Genomic DNA, 23856 nt, shown 5'->3' on the forward strand with positions numbered 1-23856 from the left:
GCACAGTTCTCAACCTAAATACAAGTACAAACAACATTCATCTTTGAATCATTGCAAGAATCAAAGATTTCTTCTCATTTAGCAGACTAAAACCTATCTGATATTGATTTGACAGATAGCAGTGATGCCGTACAAGCTTGTATCAATTCTTACGTAGTGAATCAAAACACAAATAGCTTTTTCCCCTCAAAGCTGTACCGGCTGTATGGTGTTCTGGCAGGAACCGCGACACTGTTTCAATACTATCAGACCAGCATGTGCTAATCAGGCCCTGGACAACTGGCACCATGATGATCAAAACAGCCATAATCCTGACCATCGATAAATATCTTTGTAATTAAGTCAAATCCAATGTCCCTGACGCATCAGGCAATCAATAGAAAAGCGTGCGTGCGTTCATTAGGCTACCTAGACGTCTCAAGCATAAAAAGACACTGAAAGGCACTAGGCCACAGGAAGCACTGCTTTCAAGATTGTCTTTGAGTACATATTTCTTTTGCATCTAAGACTATAGCTGGCATTCACCCACTCTCTTGTGGTGCTCCAGTGCTTTGAACTGAGCAAGCAAACAGGTAATAAAACCTTTCCCCCAACCCTAATTTCCTCAATGTTAAGAATGGGATACAATAAAGAAATCTGAACATGAACAACCAAGGATCCAGTCTATTCAATCCAATCATCTGATGAATCTAACTTGATCACATGTGCTTATATTTAATTGCTGGTCAGGAATAAGTATTAAGGAAATATAATAAGGACAGACTGCCTCTCACCAGCATATGTCAATCACCTAAGGGACCATTCTTTCTCTGAACACTTAGTGGATTTTCTGATTCCAGGGAGGGGGTAAGCAATGGGTTGGAGCAGCAGCTATGAATTATGAAGGAGATAACTGACCACACCATATTCTGCTACGACGGCAGACTTCACTCTCTATTGCCTGACATCCAGAGTAGCTATTTGCACTTAGGTGCTAGGAGTGCAGCATGGGTGCCACTCGGTATTACAAGGTTGGTTACAGAGATCACACTTGGTGGTCTCACTATGAGGGAACTTATAGTACATAGCAACATGCAAATGTGAATTACACCTACTGCCCAAAGTGCTCCAGATTCTCTGGATGAGAGATACCACATTAACACAATGCAAGGTTCAGCAAAAGCTAAACCACATGGCTAATTGTATTCCTAACTTAATACTTCCCATGTGGAGCCTTGAGTACAGTGTGGAGTCTCTTACCACCACCTTCTCAAACCAGAAGAATTATTGAGGTTTCTCAGCTAGAACCATTATACTTGGTCATTACCTCCATTTTTCACTTTGCTGATCCTTCCCTTCCTCTCCTGCATATCCAAGGCATAAGCCATACTGGGAGAGAAGCAAAGGCCAACTCCATCTGACACTTTCGGTTTATCCCAGCATTAGGATGGCATTTGCTGTACAGCCAGAATACATTCCAGGAGACTTGATTTTCGTGTAAGTAGACATTCTATTTTCACTCAGTTCCCTAAGGGTGACTTCAAGCCACTAGACTACCATTTCGGGGTAATATCCAAAATTAGAAACTCCCATAACCTTAAAATGCCAAGAATTCTTTTTTTCTCAAACTTTTGGGCTACATAACTGATTACATCAACACAACCTGTGTGACACTGTAAAATTAGCAAGGATCTGGAAGCAGGATGGGACACATTCTGTGGAATGTATAAAACCAAACTCAAACAGCATGAAAAAAGTAATGTTTATTTTTATTGTTTACAAAAGCATGAACACCTTATGCAAAAGCAGCATCCTGAACCACACATTACCCTCATCCTCCTGGGATATTGGCAGAAAACAAGTACTTTCTCTGTTCTTTAGGGTTAAACGTACTCCGCTGAGCTAAATGGAACCCACCCCACCGATATTCATGGAGCTCTGACTGCTTACGTTAGCAAAGAGGCCGACTCATCCGACTGCGATGCAATGAGATGTCATATGGGTGACGTGCTTTAGGTGCCAAACTGGATTAGTCTGCGTCTAACCAAGATAAATACACTATCCAGATAATGAAGAAGCTCCCCATTCTCTTCAATTTTAACTGAAACAGATCTAATTTTAAATATGTGTTTAAACATTATGACTCTTGTCCCACACTAACTTCATGCAAGGTTATGCACCATGAACAATTTTACTCAAGTTTTGAAGAGACAGCAAGTGTGCTCATAAGCTATTTTAAGAGTGAAACCTTTCAGCACAATAGCTATTTACTCCTTTCTTACCTGCCTCCCCAGCACATGGAGCTCAAGTGCTTACTCTGAAGAAATGTACCCTAAGGTTAACCTGAAAAAAAATGTGCAGCATATTTATTTTGCCTTCATCTTTTTCTCCTGATCTGGAGCTGGAAGTAGTTAATGGTCATACAAACAGGCAATGCTTTTGAACCTACAGAGAAACTTTTTTTTTTTTTTTTAAAGTGTCTTGTTAAACAGAGAATTTGATTGCAATAACTTCAAAGACTTACCTGGAGCAAGTTACTTATTGTTTCCTAAAATGATCCCTATTATAAAACAGCGTAATTCCTCAGCTCCTCTGAGTTGAGGTCCCTCCCCTCAGAATCTACAACTGATGCCGCAAAATATTTATTACACTGGGAGAAATGGCTCTTGCTTGCCTGCCATCCTATCTCTAAAATGACTGACAAATACTATTTATGTCTGCAAGACTGATACTGGATCTATGGATCAATGAAAACTGCTTCATTTTACTGCCCAAGCTGCAAGAACTGTTCTATTAGCTCCTGCCAACTTCACATTAAAGAAATACAATTTACTTCACATATTGAAAGAACCTGCTAAGAACCCATATACAATGTATGTGTACACATATACACACACACATATAGGTATTTTGTATTTATTTTACATCAACAAAGTGCTAAAAGAATCCAACAATGTCACTGCTAGAGATGAGGCTAAATGAAATGGTATCGCTTATATGGCATCAAATAATTATGAGACTCTGGTCCAAGAACTTCAGAACTGTTAGCAAAAAAGTGTCTTTCACTGACAAAAAAAAAAAAAGTTCCAAATGGCTTGAATTTCACTTTTAATAAATTGGAAGCATTTAGAAAAAAAGTATTTGAAAAAATACCATGCAAAGTAGATTTTATAATTTAAAGTTCAGTTCTGTGTATAGCAAACATACACATTTATACCTATATTCTATTACTTTTATGGCAAAATTCTGAGGTGTCTTGACTTGATTACTTTAATGAATCTGCAGTATCTCACATGCATATCAATGCCTCAAATTCTGAAAAAGAAAAAGCTATATAAGTTCAGCCCTGTGTTCTGTGAGTCTGGCTGCATAGTCAGAAACAGAAGTATTGCACTCAAGACCATGCCTACAAAAATGTACATTTAATAAGGCCATTATATTCAAGATCATAATGGGACTCAAGTCACACAATCAAATATATCATAGACCTAGCAAAGCCATATTGCAGATGATTGACTCAAAACAGCAGTGTATCAGCAATTCAGTAACTGACTTTTTTTTTTTTTTTCATTAAATGCCAATCTCTTGAACTGGTTTTACCCACAGGGCTAGACAACCTGAGGTGTATGTATGCAAGCATTCTCACAATGCATTGTTTAATTTTTTTTCTTCAAAGTTACCAAATGCCCCAGAGTTTGAGGGTAGGTTTCTACTCAAGTTCTGCCAATAAGGTTCAATCTGTTACCAACTTTAAGCAATTTCCATGATGGAGGGGAGAGAAGATTTGACTTTCAGTTATTTAAATATTTGCCAACATGCAAGACATAATTCTTACTTTACAAAGTGTAGCAAAACCATAATTGAACATGTACTGGAATATTTCTCAGCCTGCTCTTTCAGAGCCAGATCACATTAAGAGTATGTTTATCTGATCTGGCTTACTGAAAGACAGAGTAAATGATCAATTTAACACAATACAAAGAATGATACAGATTTACAAGTTAGCTGCCCACATCCCATGGCAAATAGAAAGAAGCTACCCTTTAATCAAAGGGGTAAGCTACCTTGAATTTACAGTAGGTTAAGTGTATTCACACCAGCCATTACCCTGGAGTAGGTGTCCTGTAAATCTGCTAGCTTGCTTTGTAGTTATTTGCTCCTTTATCCATTTCAAAGTTACCCAGTGAGCCAGCATTTTGGCTTGGTTAACAGTAGTGGCATTTGTCCAAGAAGGAAGGGTAGACCACTATCCTTCTTCCCCATGCCACACTATGTTAAATACACAGAGCTATGCAAATGCAAAAAGCATCAGTACAAAGGCTGGAAGAATCACAAGACACAGCAGATAGGAAACTTAATGTTCACATGCAATACAGTTCAGCAGAGAAATTCTTTCACAATCCTATATTCTGTCATAAAATCCACGGTGGTGGAGATTATGGATGACCTACCTTCCAGCTGAATCAACTCCAGCATTAGGAATTATTTCTGAATACAACAGACTAATCCAACTCTTTTTTTGTTCTAGGACTTGTTGTTTGGGTTTAGACACTTTTTAGTATAGAGACGAGAAAAACCTGAGACACAGACAACGTGACCTGTTTGTGTATCATAAACAGACAAATGGATAATCAAGCTGCAAAAAAATATGTGTCACACACTTTACACCTACAGCTCCATGTACTTTTTTGCTGCAGCAATGGTGTCACTAGCCGATTGCTAGTTTGTCACTAACTGTGAAAATGTTTTTGACCAGAGCTGTGAGGAATGCATTTAGACGGCAACAAGACAGCCCTTGGAGTAATGAACAAGAAACATGTGAGTTCAGGAGATGGTTTCTGATTCCACCCCTCTCTTCTAGTCACTGCATCCTGAGCAGCTCAAAACATCTCTCTTCGTAATCACATTATTTGGAAGGAGATTAACTCTTTCCGTATTTTCTTCACAAAAGGAGCAGTAAGAAGTCCATTAATGTACCACATAAGATGGAAAGCCATCTAAAAGGCTTCTACTTATTTTAGCAGTTTTGACTAAAAAATAATTAGCAGAATCACTTTGTCAATTAGGTTGAAAAGATCTGAGAATATTTTGGAAATAGAGTTTCAGAAGCCCATCTCTGACATTCACATTAAAATGGTGGCCTGACTACTAGCAATACATTGTCTGCAAGTGTCTAAACAGAGTTTTGATGGGTATCAAGCAGTAGCAGCATCTTCAACATGTTATGTTTGCTGTATTTAGTACTTTTTAATTGAATTCTCTCTCCCTATAAAGCGACTTCTAGTACTTAGCATGACTACTCATACACACAGCATTTCTAAATGGAATTACATATTGTTGCTTTCTCTCCACCATAATATTATCTTACCATTTTCAGTATCAGCACCACAGGTTTAATGTAGGTCATGGACAACAAGCAGCAGGCCTACTTTTACCGCTTGCTTCAAACAATGTATTGTTTCATATTCATACATTCTTAAAACGTTTTCTTCACTTAGCTATACTAAGTACCAGTCTAAAATTTAAGTTTACATTGAAAAAAGTTATCAATGACTTGACCAAAACCCACCAAAAATCCCTTTTACTGCCACAGGAAACCATTTTCTCCTGAATTAGTGTTAATGGATATTTATATTAGAGGACTCCATATTTCAGAAACCAGTTATTTAATGCTCAATATTCTTTTCAGCAGATGAAGAGGTAGGTATATTGCCACACAAGAAAAAAAAACAAAACAAACAAACCTGTAACAGACACTCAATTAAATCAAATAATGTCTGAAAAGTCAAACACTGTTCTGACAGCACATAAACATGATGTATCTGAAGACACTCTCCAATGAGGACAAGAAAAGTTGCGCATTCTGATTAGATAATACATCATAATTTGAAATTTAATAATTTTCTGGAAAGAAAACACAAGTGTCCAAATGCTACTTCCTTCCCACCTCCCTCCCCCAAAGAAATGTGGGTGCCAACAAAACTGCCTGTATCAATGGTAGTATTAACTTCTGGACTGCTAAATATGGAATCAACTGCCATTCTTCCTTACATTCACCAACACCAGCAGTCTACAAGTTTACACAGAGACCATATGCATGATAATTACATAATTACAATAGAAATTCAACTTTAGTGTTGTTCTTAAAACAATCTTCATAAATAACGAAAATATCTGTGTTCTAGCTCTTCAGTAACCTAAGGTTAATTGGTACAGATAGTGGTTTTTTCTTCCTTTTATAAACCAAACTGGAGGTTCCTCACTGCCAACAATGGTTAAGGCCTGGATCAAGTTATTCTCCTTTTGCTTTTCCCTTTTTCTGCTTTTTTCCATTTTCCACCACTGCATTATTTTCTTGTTTGCTTAATCCATTTGCAACAGCACCATTTGCTATTTTGCCATTCTTCATGGGTTCCTTGGGCAGCTTATATGTCCGATAATAAAAGTTACCAAACAGGAAAATGAAGGTGACAGCATAGAAAATTACACCCCAGTGCATCCATTTAGGGAAAGGACAATCAATATAAATAGACAAGGCTGTGTGGCCAATAGTCACATGGAACTGCACCTGAAAGACAAAAAATACAGAATCAAAAAGGTCTGGATATATTCTGTAGGTCTGACTGCACCAGTGTATATCAGTGCATAAAGTTATGAAAACTGCTAAACTGGGAGGGGGTTAGGAAGCCGTATTTGGCTGCTACATCACACATATGCATGACCAGGGACATCAAATTTATTGCAATACCTGGCACCAGCTTTCAGAAATAGCAAAAAGAGAAGACATTAAGAGATCTGGATTTTCTCTATGTTTTGAGCAGGTTTCTGCAATTCAGTTGCAACCAACCAACCAGTAAAGTAGTATTAGACTTTACTCACACAACTCCTATCTATGCTGTGTGGTTCTGGGAAATGAAATAAATACTTCCATCTCCAGGAAGTGTTCTAGCTTGAGCTGTGAGTATCAGGCAGCTAAGAACTTTTGGAAGGAGCAGCATCTGTTCCAATACTCTGCAAATGCAAATCTACTCAGAGACAATACCTTCTGACATAAAGGGAGAAATTTTACTTACCAATTGTAATATGGTCAAGTATCGTTTCCACCACAGGTATTTCTGAAATTTAGGGCCACAGGCAGCTAATCCATAATACATGTACATTATGACATGAATAAATGCATTCATCTGAGCTCCAAAAAAAGCTGTCCAGGAACAGAAGGGAAAATTGCCATGTAATTAAAAAAAAAAAAAACAACAAAAAAACAAACAAAAAAAACCCAACAAAAAGAGAGAAGTCTTTTCTAAGATTATTCATGTGATAGTAAAAATTATAAAGCATAGGACATGCTGGGATTCCATCCATTAAATGTTCAGTAGTATAGCATAGACCTGACTGCTAACATGTGCTGACACAAATAGCTGTTCACACAAGTAGTATGTCACATCTTTCATGGAAAAGCTTATGCAAAAGCTTTTCATAAAATCTTTGTTGAACAGACATAAATCACATGGATTACACATTAGTTATTGTAGCATAACTGCAATTGTTTTGCTAAAGGATTATTAAAAGCTATATTTAACAATGTAAAGTATAAACTATTAGGTTCTGAGCTTAAATCTTCTAAACTGTATTTGAACACACAAGGTCCCCTTCTCAGCAAGAAGTCAAGAAACTCATGTGGAAGTCTGATTAAATAGGCCAAAAAGAAAAGATACAAAGCAAAATTTCACTTATGGTTATGTTTAAATTGCTCATCTTTGGTTTACTTGTGCCTTAAAATATTCAGCATTCTTAAATATATAAACCTAGAGTATAACTTTTGCCAGAATAATCCATGCTGGACATGAAGACAACAGTTCTTATTTGCATGAAAATCCCTTTGCTTTGTCAAGATTAGGAGCCATTTAACAGAAACAAATTATACCTTGTTAAGGTACTCTTACAGTGCCAGAAAGGCTCAAAAAAGCTCTAATGTATAAGATTAGGCCAATACAGGCAATAGCTGCTGACATCAAACAGCTCAGATGTCCATGTGGTCTAGACCCAGTTAGTTATAATAGGGTCTAGCTTATAATAGATCTGTCCATGTAAGCAATGTGCTATCAACTAGAAAACAGAAGAACATAGATCTAGTCACGTTTATGCAGTAGTGCTACATAAATGAAGAAGACCAACTGTTGCTTCTCCTTTTGCAGGGGCTAGAAACTAAAAGACAGTGCAGGAACACCAAAACTTGAAATAAATTTGGAAATAGTTGCAACTGTTATATTGAAAATTGCTGATACTTAGCATGAAAAGACTGAAAAGGCAACAAGGAAGAGAGCATTTTGTGATATCCAGGGGATTTCTAAGACAACAAGTATGCATTCAGTCTCCAATAAATGTATTTTATGGGTGCAGTAGCCAATAAAGATCATTAAATGTCTGGCTGAGTATCTGCATCCTGCAGATTACTTGGGAGAAATTCAAGGATAGTCACAGATACTCATTTTACAAGATATCTATAGTAAATGAGAGCATAAACCCCCCATGCATTAAGTATTAGTGTGGTTTGACAAAAAAAAACCCAACAAAATATTAGTTTGGTGTGCTGTTTTCTATATGTTATTTTCAGTGTCTTAAGCCTACTAAGTGCATTACAAACAAAACAGGGTACTTTCCCTGAACTCTCAGTTCTGTAGAGCTTCTAATTTGCAAGAGACAAGACAAAACAACAGGTACAGACATACAATGAATGCAAGGGAGGATGTAGCAAGTACAATGAAATAAAATTCTTTGACAGGGGCTTTAGCAAGAAAAAAAAAAAAAAGGCTGATAATGAATTATAGACGTGTCATTACAAACAGGTTTCAAAAGTTAATTGACAGATTTACTGGCTCAGCTTCAAGGGAAGGTTTCAGAATTTTATACATGCTTTTTTATAAAAAAAAAAAAAGCAAACCCCAAACTCAGATACAATGCCAAAATAATGTCTCCATTAACTTTATTACATTTGTACACAGATTGTGGCCTGTAATTAGATTTTGCAGTTCTCTGTATCTGCAAAAATTAAAGTTAGGCAAGGCACGTTCATCTTTCTATTTCATATAGAACATGGATAATTTTGAAGACAGAACTTCAGGCCCGCAATTGATGTCCATGAGGAAAAAAAACAGTTTTGCAATTCATTAGATTACTGCCCTGTTATCTTTTCCTCCCCCACATTTCCCACAGAGGGAAAACTGTACACATTAAAGATACCGCGCTGCTTCAGTGCTATTTAAACAGTCTTGTATATTATGTGTTAAGATTATGAAATTTTTCTCCCCCGTCTCTCCCAAACAATAACAACTCTCTCTTGTGTCCAGTCAAAAGGGTATGGGAGGAAGGTAACTCACCTTGTCCACCTGCAACCCACTTAATACCAATCCACCACAAGGTGAACATGGTGAAATGGTGATAGACATGAAGGAAACTAATTTGGTTAAATTTCTTCCTCAGGATGAAGAATACTGTATCCAAATATTCAATTCCTTTAGAGACATAATACCACCATAAAGCAGCAGCTATCTGCAATGAAAAAAGACAACACAGAAGTTTCAGTGATTCCAAGCTGAATGGAATAAAGTTTTCTCTACCTATCTATTGCAAGAGAAGGATACATCTTCCTTCCCCAAATCCTGGTAAATGTTGAGGTGGAGTCATCAAACACCTAATGGTATGAGAACAAAAACTATACTCCATTCATCTATTCTGGACATGGAAGTATTATTCTGAGTCTACTGCTCACAAATCACAACTGTAAAAAGAACTAACATAATTAAAAGCTTTGTCATCTCTTTTACCAGTTCATGAGTTAAACATAAGGCGTTTGCGTCCTCATTCTCTATCCTAAGCTTTGCGGGAGAAGACTACCACAGGGCTTCCCATGCTAATGAGGCAATGGCACTGTGATATGGTCAGACCAACACGGCAGAAACATGATGATAAAATGAAGTTGCAAAAGTTGAAACCTTATACACAATTCTTTCAGTACCACAAGTATATGGGTGGGATGATACCAAATCACTCTTACAAGCTAGGTGCAGCACTGATTTCACGTCCCTTAGAGCAATATTCTCCTCAGCTTCTCTGGTCTGCTCAGTAAATCCCTCTGGAAAGCATCATTCTCCAAGTGGCTCTGTGCCATTCAGGGAATAGATGAAATGAGACCACGGGAGCCACACAAGCTGCAGAGATATAACCCATCTCCCCAACGTGCAGTGCTACACACCCAGAATTCCTCTTTTAATCCATGAATCACAGGGAATCTTGCCCAAGATGCAACATAAACATGGCTTCCTGCTAAAATCAGGATAGTGTTGTACCAGGTAAAGCCCAGAAGCTCTGCATAGCAATTTGCAAATACTATGATATGGGGGTATGGTGGTGGTGGGGACACCCTTCCAAGTCCCAAAGCATAGCAACAAGTCTAGTTCCTGGCATTGTAAGTCATCTAGCTTGTTATGCAAGGGTGGGACCAGAACATATCCCAGATGGTGACTCACAGAGAATGTAAAAAAAAAAAAAAAAAAAAAAAAATTTGGAAATGGCATCACCAGCAAGGAGAGGAGGCAATGTCACAACACACCTATTTGTAAGAAGTTCACCTGGTCTTTCAGGACTCATCTGACAGCAAATTACCTTACCTTAACATGGTGTGAAATAACCCCACCACCCCAAGTCCCCAGGGGAGACAGAAGGGAAAAAGTTAAGACAGCAATAGCTTCCCTCACCAAATACACACATACCACTAGGCAAGAGAGAAAGGAGAATCAGAATGAGCAGTACAGAGTTACGCTACAGCCTCACATTTTTTCCTCCATCTCTCCAAACTATCAGGAAAGGAATGCATCTCTCCTCAGAGTAAGTTTGTCACAGCCATAATTGGACTGCTGAGCATTTCAGGAGAGATTACAGCAGAAGCCAAAAAGCAGCACAGGAACAGAAATGTGCTGCAGATCTGCATTGCAGACTCTGCAGTTTCCCAAAGGGACTGCACAGCTTTCTGTTGCCAAACTGCAGGCTTCTATGTATCCACTAATGAATACCCTTCTCATTCTCTGGACATGATTTAGCCTGCTCAGGTCTCAGGAAAAGGAGGCAGATTTTGTTGTTTTTTTGGTGTTTTTTTTGTTTGTTTGTTTTTTTTTTTTTATATATAAAAAGATTATAATATCTGTCAAAATTGGAGAAAGGCTTAATGAGAGAAAAATGACTCCCACAGATCTTGGAGTTCCCAAACACACAGGCAAGCTGCAAGGACTATATATAAATAAATAAATAAATAAATATATATATATATATATATATATCTATATATATATATATCTATATCTATCTCAATATCCAGTGCAGTTCTGCCTCTGGGACAGGTAGGCAGTTGTTTAATGACACCCACATCAAGGCTTTGTCTCACATCCATGGATTAGCATAACAGTCCAGCATCTTTTATAGATCTTTGCTAAAGCTGCATCTCCTAAATAAAGATAAGCATCTTTTAATCTCATGAGTTACAATAAACACTTATAAAATGACAAGCCAGCACAATACTCAAGCTCTTTGGAGGTCCTTCCTTCCGAGAAACTTTTAAAGAATCAATAGGTCAGTCACAAGCAAACTGCCATAAAATCTTTTATAAAGCCAATGTGCATTTTGTTAAAGAAACAGTGGAACAGTAAGCCAAATAGCCAAGAAGGAAATAGTCAATTTACTGTATGACACAGAGCAAAATTTAAGTGAAGAAAAATCAAAAAAAACCCCCTTATGTTTTATGCTCAAGATGCCACACGTTCACCATACGCTCCTAGACAAGCCATTTAACATACCTCATTTTTCTTCTTTTGAATTCCACCTGTCTTTCACAGAAAGCAATTACAGCCCATGTATCAAAATCAGCTGAACTTTTGATCAAAATGCTTCCCATCACTTAAGAACAAAAATAGCCTCCATTTCTTTGCAGGATTACGCTTGCTTGTTTTTGTGTTCCTGTAGATTTTTTTGCCTGACAGCTCTTTTGGCCTCTTCATATCATAAAATTCTACTGCCATTTATTCTCAAACCTGATAGGTTTCATGTACTGATGATCTGTTTCAGTGCTCCCAATGACTTATGCAGATGTTTTGATCATTAGCTTATAGATGTAGAAAGAAGTAGAAAATACACAGATATGTAAGCTATGTCTCAGATATCTATGACTACTATTAAACTTCCACAAAGCAGCAGAAGTTAAGACATAACCTGTAGCCTTTCTTTGGACACAGCATGAAAGGAAGATTGAGCTTAGAAGAAAATATGCATTAAAAAGGCATACTCCTGAAATGAGTAATACTAGTCACAACCATACCTTTTCTGGCAATTTTCATATGCACCAAACTAAGTCTGTTAAAACAGCAGATGGCACAGAAAGATTACATTACAGCCTAGGATTAAAGGGGTCAACAAGAGGTCCAATCCTATCACCTCTGCCTCCAGCAAGGCTTTTGAATAGAGGGCTGTTTTAACATGGGACTCCATTCCTGCACCCTCCTCCCTCATGTCAGGTTGGGGACAGTTATCTATTAAGGGGTTTGAAGGGACAAGTACTTCTTAGAAGGTAACAGTAACATGAAAAATTAAAGTGGCTTTTAAAGAGAATTCTTTTCCCAGCTTCAGTTACAGAACCATAGTTTACAGGACCATGAAGTCTGTTTGTTACATTAAACTTCTGTGAAAAGGGAATTCGGAGTAAATTATTATTATATTTATTTCATAATAGGAAGCTACTCAAGCTCCAGACATAAATGCAAACAACACAGATTATGATTACAATACAGAAGACAGCCAAAGCTCAGCTTTATGATTACAAATAGCACACTTAAAACTAAGAACTAATTTACACAGCTCCAGATTCCTAATTCTCAGATCTTCAGAAATGCTAATAAAATAGATGAACCTTGACCTGAAAAATAAGGACAAACAAATGTAAGCAGAGGGGGAAGGTGACTACTCACAGACACTAACATGTCTTAAGTTAGACAGCGTTAGGAAATTGTTCACTCCAAATACTGGAGCTTCCAAAGGAGTACTACAAAGCATGGAGTTAACACCTCAGACCTTTGCATTTACTATTTTGACTCCTAAGCTATAACAAAAAATGTTCTTCCAAGGAAGCTGCAGCTCCTTCAAAATCCTTTCTTGGGGATTTCTTTAACCTTTTCTTTCTTGTCTACTATAAACACATTTTATATTTTTATATAACCAATTACAAAACACACTCAACTTCCTGCCAGCAGTCAGTAAGGTGGCCACCTACTACACACAGAAATCCTTTAGAAACGAGTTTATTTCTGCAATTGTGGAATCTAATTTCCATCCCTGCTTGGTCCAGTCATCCATTGCCTCTTGTAGAACAACCACCAGGGCTGACTGGATGAGATTAACAGGTGTGGGTAGGTTTGAAACAGTAAGGAGGAAGACAAGCTTCTTCATACTATGTATAAACTACCTACAGAATTAATTGTCATAAAAGCCAGAAGCTTGGTAAAGCTGAAGAAAACATACAAATTCATGGAAGAATATTCCCTTAGAAACTGGCAAAACAAAGAGGCTAGGCCTCACTTAAGAGGTCTGTGAGCTACAGACTGCTAGTGTTGTGAGACTATACAGAAGTGCTACCACATGCCTTTACACTGTTCCCTTGAAATCACCATTGGCTTACTGTCTTGACACACGATGTGAGCCAGAGAGGAGAGGAAAGTTATTCTCTAGCACCCAGGATAGCCACACCTTTTTTGGGGACTGTTTACCAGCAATATGTACTCCCTCAAGGACAAAGGATGGTTTCTTGACCCCTCATTTGGAGCAAGAGCTTTGGTCAAAAGCAGCCACTTACATGGCAACATCATAGTGGCACGTTCCCAACAAGATAGAAACAGAGGTCATACCAGTGCTTCTATGTTGCCGTTTAGACAATCATCTGCAATTAGCGTCACATTTCTCAATATTTGTTCCAGCTTTCTAAGCCCCACAATAGCCATATATGAAATTGTTGCTTTCCAGAGCATGTTCCATAATGCTTTCTGGGCTCAGTGCTGTTTCCATTTGAGTTAGTCCCAGTCTCCTTTAGCTGACTTATACAGGACTGACTTACTCATTCTCTTACAAGTAAAGTTAGTGCATTTGTGATTAATTCTATTACTGTAGTGCAGCATTCCTCTTCAGAGAAAACCCAGTGCCAACAGATATTGGATATTTAGTATCTAGATCTATTAAAAGGGTGTGAGAGATGTGCTATAAGGTTTATCAATTCTAAACTCAAAATTGCAAAGAAGCTCACATTTACTTACATTTTAAAACTGCTTTTGCAGGTTTATACTAGGAAAGATGACGGTGAAAGGCATCTTCATGAGGTTTGGGGTTATTTTTGTCCTGCAATGTCAAAAACCAAAACTATACCTTCTAAAAGCAGAGGATGATCCACTGTAAGGCAGGCCAGAAACGTATCCCAGACTCTTTAGTTAGACAAAGTACACTTATGGACAGCAGAGTTTTCTGCTTTTGACTTATTTACCTAAATTGAGAATTCATTCAAAAGAACTACTGGATAATGATCAAGATAAGGATCTTGACTGGTAACATAATATACAGGTGTTGCAACAACTAGAGAGAAGTTTTTCAGTCTTCTCAGCTTCATCAACTCTCTCCGTTGCAAACTGAATGTTACAACTTAAAACTTTAGAATTTAGGCAAATTCATAACTTTGCAAAAAAAAAAAACAAAAAACCAAAAATCAGGAAACCCAAAGAGTAGATATTGCTAGAGTAGCCTTTCTTTTCTGGACATATTATTTAATAAATACATTGTGCACATGATTTTGCCTTTATTTCATTTCATTTGGCATAATGAACTAAACAGAAGATAATTCTTTTAAGCAGGTCTGATCCCTCCATAGCTTCCCACAAACACGTGCACCTAAAAGTGAGGCTATGAAACAGAATTTTTGTGTACTAAAAGTCATTACCTCTTGTACTTAGCTAATATAAAAATTCCTTCAATATATGCCATATCAGTCCTCAATGTCATCCAGCTGAGTACAAGGGTACCCTATTTTGCTTAGCTATCAGAAAAAATCCTGTCAAGCATTTGTTATACTTGTCTGGATTTTGTTTTTAAACAAATTTTTTAACAGAAGTATTTCAGCAACTGAAATAGCGAGTGCACAGTACTGTCAAAGGTGAAAGATGGGTAACTGCCATAAAGCCAATAAAAATCTACACAGAGCTGTTCTACAATATTAGCGATTATACATAAGGTATAAGAATCAGAACTGTCCTTCTCACTACCACCCCTGCCATGTGCACAAGATTGTAAGTAATACTACCCACGAACAGCCATCTTGTAGACAGACATTTTTTAAAATGTGTTATTAAATATTAAATGTATTTATATTATAACACTCTTTCATTACATTTTCAGGAACATGTTCTAATCTGTAGGCGAAACTTGCAAGAACAGCCAAGAGATTCTCAAGTGTCAGCTTTGCCAGAAGATAAGACTTAGCACATGAGCTAATCAACACTGTTATGGAAACTAACAAGCATCTGCACTTTGATTTTAATTTGAATACTTTCCAAAAACCACATATTTGAAATGTAAGTTTCTACAATGAAATGTACCAATAGTACATTTGCCAGAAGCCAGCAAGACCTCATGAAGCCAAACATGGGTAAAGGAGACAAAAAGCTGCCTCACCAGTATGAGTGAAGTGCAACCACAGTATATGCTGACAAATATTACTTGCTTTGATCTAGCTAGAACACTACACCTTTACTGTGGTTATCCTGGTATCATAAACTTCAGCAATGTCTAGAAACCAAAGTATGTATACAAAGTTTATCCTGGATCATACAACCACAAATGAAGCCAAGGATGGTATCTTTAAGACTACCTGTAATTGTAGCAGTCAGATGGAAGTTAATGCAAATACACTGATACACTTTGATTAAACTTGCTAAGTGCAACGTAGTCAAACCTGAAGTAGTCTGTGAGAACATAACGGATACAGTCATGGCTGACAGCAGAACTTTGGAAACACTATTTTCAGATAAGACTTAAACCATCATGTAGTGCTATATATTACACGCATTCATATACAAATACAAAAAAGAAATACTCACCCTAACTTCATAAACATTATCTGAATAATCCACAGTCTGGCAGACATAGCTGTACCCTCGAGCTCTTGATGACAAAAACAGCTGAAAATATTAAAGTCATACATGAGGGGAAAGATGATACATAAAACATGTTCATAACAACTATCAGCAAATCTCTTGCTACATGAAACTTACCTGAACAGAAATATTTTTTAAAATCCTTATCAGTCCTGAGAATACTACTGAAGAAAGCCAGTATTTAATTCTAACAACCTTTTTTCCCTTGTAAATTAAAAAAATAGTCATTTTCCCCTGCATGTTTCATCCCAGACACTTAGAGCCCTGTACACATTAGTAAGAATTCCAGTATGACTTTAAGCTATTCAAAGATGAGTGTTCCCTCTGACAGCTCTAGCTTCAGAAACAAAAAATAACTAATTGCTTCTACTATGAATGACAGAAACGCTATTCCTACAATGAATTTGAGAGACGGGGCTTAGATAAAGTGGGTCTACTATTCTTAAAACAGTATACCAATCAAAAAATCCAGAACAGCCAATGCTGAGCACCCATAAAACATATTGAGAGAAACAGAATGAAGAAAAGTTCCCCATTTTGTGCCAACAGAAATGGCCAAAAGTACATGAAGTGTTCCTGTAGGGCCAATTCAAAATAAGGCACATTACAATAACTTGAACAGAAGATAAACTTGACATTTGAGCAAGTTCCCATTGGAAAGAAGAACACTTGCCTAGAGCTGTACATGGTTCAAGTAATACTTCTAACCTTGACATTCATAAATGTTATGATCCAAAATTGTTTAAAAACAGGTAATCCCACCCTGTTAAGCATCAAACAAGACAGTAGTGGAGCAGACATAAATTGTGAGCTCAAAAGTAAAGAAGGGTAATACAAAAAGATAGCCAAAATAAACATGGGTAGGCACTGACTATTCTTACCGCTAACCTGACTTCCACCTTATTTAGAGTCAACTCGAATTTACTGCAGTATCTCATCTTGCACACAGCACTAGGAGTGCAGTCAGATGCAGAGACAAGTGTTATCCAGATAAAACCAACTCACAAAACCTTGTAAAACTCTAGACTTACATGCTGCACGTGTCTGTTAAAGTAGGGAAGTGAAAGAACCGTACACAGAAATGATCCTAAGAAAGAAATCGAACTACTTCTGCATCATTCAAGTCCATTTACAAACTGCTGTAACACCACTACTCTCCAGCATGGTCCTACACAGGTACAAGCACATTTGATAATATCAAAGAGCAGGAAACAGTTTAGTCTGCACTATTAACAGAAACTAACTGCTACTGTGACCTAATGGGTAATTTGACCAAGGTTCACTTGGCAAAAGGCAGTAAATTGACTTCATCAGACTACCTCAAAGTAGAATAAGAAATTCAAGATTTTGTGGCAAAATAGGGGCTAGGCATCTGGGAATTCTGAATGTTCTAAGCAAAATTTGCTCCTAATTTGTACCTGAATCTGAGTCCAACATATGGCAGTCTTGGACTAGACAACCTAGCACTGCTTTATGGACTTATATTTTTTTAACATAAGTATCACAGATGAACAATACAGCTTGCCATCAGGGTGATTATTAAAGTAACATTTAAAGGCATTTCATATTCAAATTCTGTCCTCAGCAATACCTGGAAGCTTTATAGTCATTCACAAAACACAAACTGTGTATCATTTTACTCATAACAATTACATTACTCATGTGAATTACAACAGTGGCACACTAGTACTGTAAACCCCACGTAGACTGAAGCAGAAGTTGCCTGGTTAAAGGGAGCAAATGAAACTTGAACACCTTCCCCCTATCAGTCTCTAAGATCAAGAAAAGACACATAGCAGGAAACTAGAACCTCAGCCTGTGTCTGAAATGATAAGCTTTCAGCCTACCAGCAGCAAATGCATCCTTTCAGTCCCATTCGTTTTTATGTTGATTCAGTGATTTGGAAATGCCATACAAACACATATGTTATAGTATAAGGAACACAGGCTTGAAAATTAATTGACCACAAGTCTGGTATAATTCAGTTTATAGACAAAAGAAACCAATTTAAAAGAATAAGGAAAAAAAAAACCAAACAACCAGACATGGCAAAACCACCGCAGAATTCATTTCAGAGGATTTTCAGTTTTAATCTGTCAAGATGATTGAATTTCATCCATTCACACAACTATCCTTGGATGTCAAGTACTAAATTCTGTTGTACCTGTAGTATTTTATTACTCAGTTGAATAGTGCAAGGAAACAATTTAGACAAAATGATGACAGAAGTGCGATGGCTAAAATTTTACCATGTCTTAAAAAATGATTTTATTACAATGCTCTGGGGAGGGGTCAATATGCAGATCATCATCAGCTATGCCATGCTTTCCTGGAAAAATTACAGAACAGACCAGCCAGAAAAAGAATCCTGCAAAATTGCAATGTTGCAATTTTAACTGCTCTGTTCATTTACTTCTTTCTGGATATGTATTTTGCAAATTTATGATTCAAGGTCTTCCAGGAAGAAGACTCTCAATCCAGATGAGCAAAATCACAGCAGCATAAAGTACTCCTTAACATCAGCTATATTCTGGACAGCTATCCTTGAATAATGATTAGCAAACTGTTAAGTAATCCCACTTAGCTACTGATAAAGAGCTGATCCACTGCATTGTTACTAGTCATTTCCTCTGTACAGAAAATCTAACAAAGGAGAAATGCAGCAACACTGAAATTTATTTAAATTAACATTTTCAGAACATTGCAAACAAAGTATTAGGAGACTGTATCATTTTTATTTAAAGATACAGTTCATTTTTATTCAAAAGATAATCTACAGACAAGACAGTTTTCCTCACTACAGACAATGGACATATGAATTTCTAAAAACAATAAATACAGGGAAGGCATCAAACAGCCCAATTTATAACAAATACATTGACACCCCTTCAGATTATTAAAAAGAAAAAAAATCTGTTACAAGTGTTAAATCTGTACGGATTTTAGTTAATCTGTCCAGTATTTACACTAATATAAATCTAAGAACAACGAGGAGTGGAATAGCTAGTACACATATTCTCTCTATAGACTCATTTTAGTGCACTTAAACAGAATGTACCCAGCTACAGAAATACTCACATCAAAGCCAAACTCAGCTTTAAAAGTCTGTGCAAAACATTCACCCTCAATAGACATCATGAATATGTAAGATTATTTTCATTTTGACACCCTCAGACTTAAACAGGAATTCCCTCCTGAGAGAGGGCATACACACCTCTTTGAAAATGAAGAAGTTGAGTAGAACCATTCCAAAGTTGTAAACAACCAACAGGAAACGTAACTGGAAGGGTTCTCTTGTCTTCATCCATTTGGGGCCCAGCCAGACAGTGAGGAGATAAATAGTGCTTATAGTCAGTGTTGGAAATGGAGACTGCATCAAGGGCCAATCATCAACACGTTTGTCTGGGGGGGGTGAAGCAAACAGAAGGAGTCAAGGTCTAGACAAAAATATATTTTATCATAATTTTCAGCATTGCATTTGTTAAGTATTATTATCTCCTGGAATAGCTGCATCAGATAGTAGAAACACAATACACTCATTCTTTCCAGGAAGGTTAAAGAAAATAGCTTTAAAACCCCCACTATATCACATTAACTCACACAGAGATTCATTATGTCATGCAAGTTCTATTGTACAGTTCTACAATCCAAAACAATAAAGCAAACAGAATCACATGAGCCCAAACCCAACCCACTAATCCCCCCCAAACCAATTTTGCTTATGATGAACAGTGACTGCAGTGGCAACGTAACCAAATATTCAGCACCACTGCAAGTGAAAAGATACACAAAACTGGCAAAATACTGAAAAAATTAACAGGTTTTATTAGTTTAAAATTAGGCACTAGGAAGCCTTCTATTATTTTTTTAATACAGGTTGTATGATGTTAACCAAGTACCTTTGCTATTTGATGTAGATCAGTCTCATATGTTTCAGACAGAATACTAACGTTAACTGGAAAACAACTAAATAAAAGAGTTTAAAGGGATGGTTCTAGTTAGAGTAATCTCTGCTGCTATACAGGAGACAAAGGTTTTATTTACAGTCTCTTTCAGTCACTCATGGAATCCAGAGTTACACATATTCTAGAGCCCAGAATATGCTAAATTCTGGATCTGTATCAAAAAAGCACCCTTAGCATGATGAACCAGTGACATCTAGGTTTAGAAGATGGCTTTGTTACGGAGGAGGGAAGGGAGAGACTACTGTGACACCTCCTTACTCAGCGTTTCCTTCCCCCCACCTCACCATATGAAGGTTAATCTCTAGTTATAGCAAGAAATAAAAGGTAACTATTCCATAACTACCAATACTTCAGATACTGCACAGCTCTACAGTACTAACTGGATTACTTTCCAGATGCTTAGGCCAGCTGAAGTTCAGATGGAAATCACGCCACAGGGTTCCTTGGGAAGTTCAGACATCTAAACACACCTGTCTTCAGTCATTTGTGAGCAAGCTCATAAATAGCAATGTAGTTGCCCACAGACTTACTTAGAGGACAAGTTTCTTTTGGAGAACTGTTTTTCTTCATGGTAACCCAAAGACAGTGAAAAGAACCTATACCACATATTAATTCCTGATCCCAGGCATACTAACGGGTAAGTTAGAAAACCCTTCTTAGCTACAAAATGAGGAACTCTGATGCAGTGAAAAAAGCACAGAACAGCACTGCCATTACTCCTCCACTTTTCTCTCGTTTCCTTGGTTGTCCTTAAAATCATAAATTAGAACCTCATTTTAGGAGCAGGTTTCATGAGACCCTCTATTTCTAATGAACACCACATATTGTTATCTACAGAAAGACAGTGTGCATTGCACCTGTCTCTTCTTTCTTCCAGTTGATTTAATAATACTTGATCTCACGTTGCAACTAAGATTCTAGGAGGCCTAAACAGTAGTGGAAAAGAAGAGAAAACAGCCTAGCTGCTTCCATTATGGCTGTTAATGTCAGAAGAGCGAAGTCATCCTAGTACACAGAAACCTCCAGCAAGGCTGATGCTACCAGAGTGACAGGAGTCAGCCTTGCGACCACAGCCACCGATAGAAGCCAAGGGCAAGGTAGGGCAAGGAGTACAGGGAGGAGTGGCAAAAAATTGCCTGTGTAGAAACACAGGCAGCAAAACAGAACTGAAGACAGTGAGAGAAGTCAGTCAGTTACCTCTTACTTTTCAGCAAGTTCCTGGAACAGACGCTTCTATTAAAATATAATGTACTTTCTGTAAAACATGAAAACAATTGCTTTATAGTACAGTTTAGTGTCTTGGGATGTAAAGGAACATTTGGATGTAAAGCCCCATTTCCAGACTTCACTGAAGGTTACCTATTGAAGCTGAAATCATAACACTGCGTTGCAATTATTACAGTACTATCTCCCTTACACTTTAGTTCCTGCTCGGTTTTAGCAATTGCTCTACCAATCTGAATTTAAAAGTAAAAGATAACATCATTTAAAAGACAAAAGAAATGGAAAACCTCAACATCCACCTGATAATGGCAATGGGCAAAGACTCATCTCCACCAAGCAAGAAGAAAGGTGTCACTTCTTAATTAAGAGACAACTCTGGGAATAGCTAATGTGTGACATGCTTTAACCAAATCCACAGCTCACTTCAGACACTGTAGCATGCAACAAGTTAAGCGCAGGTGAGGCAAGAGGACTGGTTGCTTTGCCAGCCTTCTTGCACTAAGCAATATAAAGAAGCAAGAACATGCTAGAGAATCTCTCTTCTATTTTCTAACCCAGCATTTCATGGGATGCTGAATGCTAAAGTGACAATATGAAAAGCGTGAAAAAGGAAGAAGATTTTAATTTTACCCAGAAGCTGAATGTAACCTACTGCTGAAAATAAGAAATCATGACCTATCCCAGATTTCTTCTGGTGACAGGAGACAAAGATTTCTAGAGGGAAAACAAGAATTCACTAGAGGTGAAAGACAGAGGGACAACTTCTATGAAAGTCCAGCTGCAAGTGGGCTTTGCCCCACACTTCATCAGTGCTGTAAACAATTCTTTCACCTACTTTCCATAAATACTACAAATTGAAGAACTTAACTGGAGAAAACCAAGAGATCCATTTAATTAACTCTGACAGCAACATAAGAGCACCTGGGCAGCTGGTATTACACTTCCATACCTGTACCATGGTTTCAGCCTGTTACTTTTCATTTGCACAGTTTTGGACAGTGGGACACCACATCTCAGAGACAAGTCTTAAAGTATTTGCAAGAAAAGCATAGCTTACTGATACAGACTGCATAACACACAGCCCAGGGATTCTATTGGATTGGGATTTTGGGGGCATGACCTCTCCTAGAACAATCAGTTACGCTTTGAACACAAAATACCTGTATGAGAGAGAACACAGTAGGCAATTCAGTTCTGGAGTATATCCTGGCCAAAACAGAAGCATATCAATAGTCAAAAAGTTTATTCTAATTCCTGCTGTGCTAACTAAAAACACCACCTTGCATTTATTTTAAGGGCATTTAGGAGACTCTGCACATGATTATTTTTTACTAATACTGTGGCATCAGAAAGCATGCTACTATTCATCCCAGAATTTGTGAGATTTAGAAACCTGTTCATCACAAGATCTTGCCTGGATAATGCAAAGTAACCTGTTCAGTTTTAAACCAGCTCCATGCACCATTCCTGTTGCACAGAAGATATTACAAAACCAATTTCATTTCAGTTTATCAGGCAAGCCTGCTTGTCTGTGTTCTACACAGAAAACAGTTACATGCAGACTGACCCTTGTTCTGAACTTCTTTTCAGATACCCTCTTCCAAACCAAGATAAATTGACTCTCTTAAGTCATCTCCTTAACTGACAAACCTCCCAAGATACTCCAATACCCTCCTCCCTCACATCCCCACCCTGTTTTAGCAAAAGCAGCATAATTTTGTGTCCTACTGACTAGCTGGTGCTGATGACCACAAATGATTTCTGCAAATTACAGAGAATGTCTACAGTTTAAGGGGACATATGAGTGTATTAAATCCTGTAATACTTCACACACTATAAGTACATTATTACTTGAAAGATGAAATAAGCTTGAAATAAAAAGGCCAGCTCCCTGAATTAAAAAATCCTTCCAACTGCTTTGCAGCAAAATGACCAATGCCTTCACCTGATTAGAATTGACAGAGACTGACTGAATCTTTCAGGGGATTAATGCATTTATCTTTCAAATCCTAAGACCCAGATTCTAATTCGATCACAAATAAAATGTCTGTTGTGATGGCATAGGCTGTATAGTACAGTGCTTTTTTTGTAAGGTAGGAGAAGTTTTAGAACAAACATTTCAGGTTGCACTCAATCATAAAGGTGAATCCAGAGTAGCATAAGGCAGCTGCTAACATGTTCCTGATAAAAAATTACTGTTATTTAAGGAAAGAATATGAAATGCTTATATACACAAGGTTTTCCTGTCATTTTGTGTATATACATTTTAAAGTTTCACATTGTAAAGACAAGACAAGAAATAGAACATATATATATATATATATATATATAAAAATAAATAATTGAAATTGCCCTGAGGCACCTACCCTTGCAGGATTTAATTCTTTACATGGGGCAATTAACAGGAAATACACACATAAAAACCTCCGATTTATTCCTCCAAAGCAAGAACAAGG

The 23856-nt window shown here is 37.4% G+C and overlaps 1 protein-coding gene across 1 annotated transcript; it reads right to left on the reverse strand.

The window, feature by feature from the left end:
- Positions 1–1474: 1474 nt before the first annotated feature.
- On the reverse strand, positions 1475–23378 carry ELOVL4 (ELOVL fatty acid elongase 4; the record flags this gene model as incomplete). Its single annotated transcript, XM_026844088.1, has 6 exons — positions 1475–6547; positions 7053–7180; positions 9357–9528; positions 16155–16235; positions 19426–19613; positions 23252–23378. Coding segments are annotated over 6 exons (972 nt in total), but the record flags the coding sequence as incomplete, so codon positions are not given.
- Positions 23379–23856: the final 478 nt, after the last annotated feature.

Source organism: Athene cunicularia, assembly GCF_003259725.1.
Source record: "Athene cunicularia isolate RWA chromosome 3 unlocalized genomic scaffold, athCun1 chr3_part1, whole genome shotgun sequence".
Classification (NCBI taxonomy): Eukaryota; Metazoa; Chordata; class Aves; order Strigiformes; family Strigidae; genus Athene; species Athene cunicularia.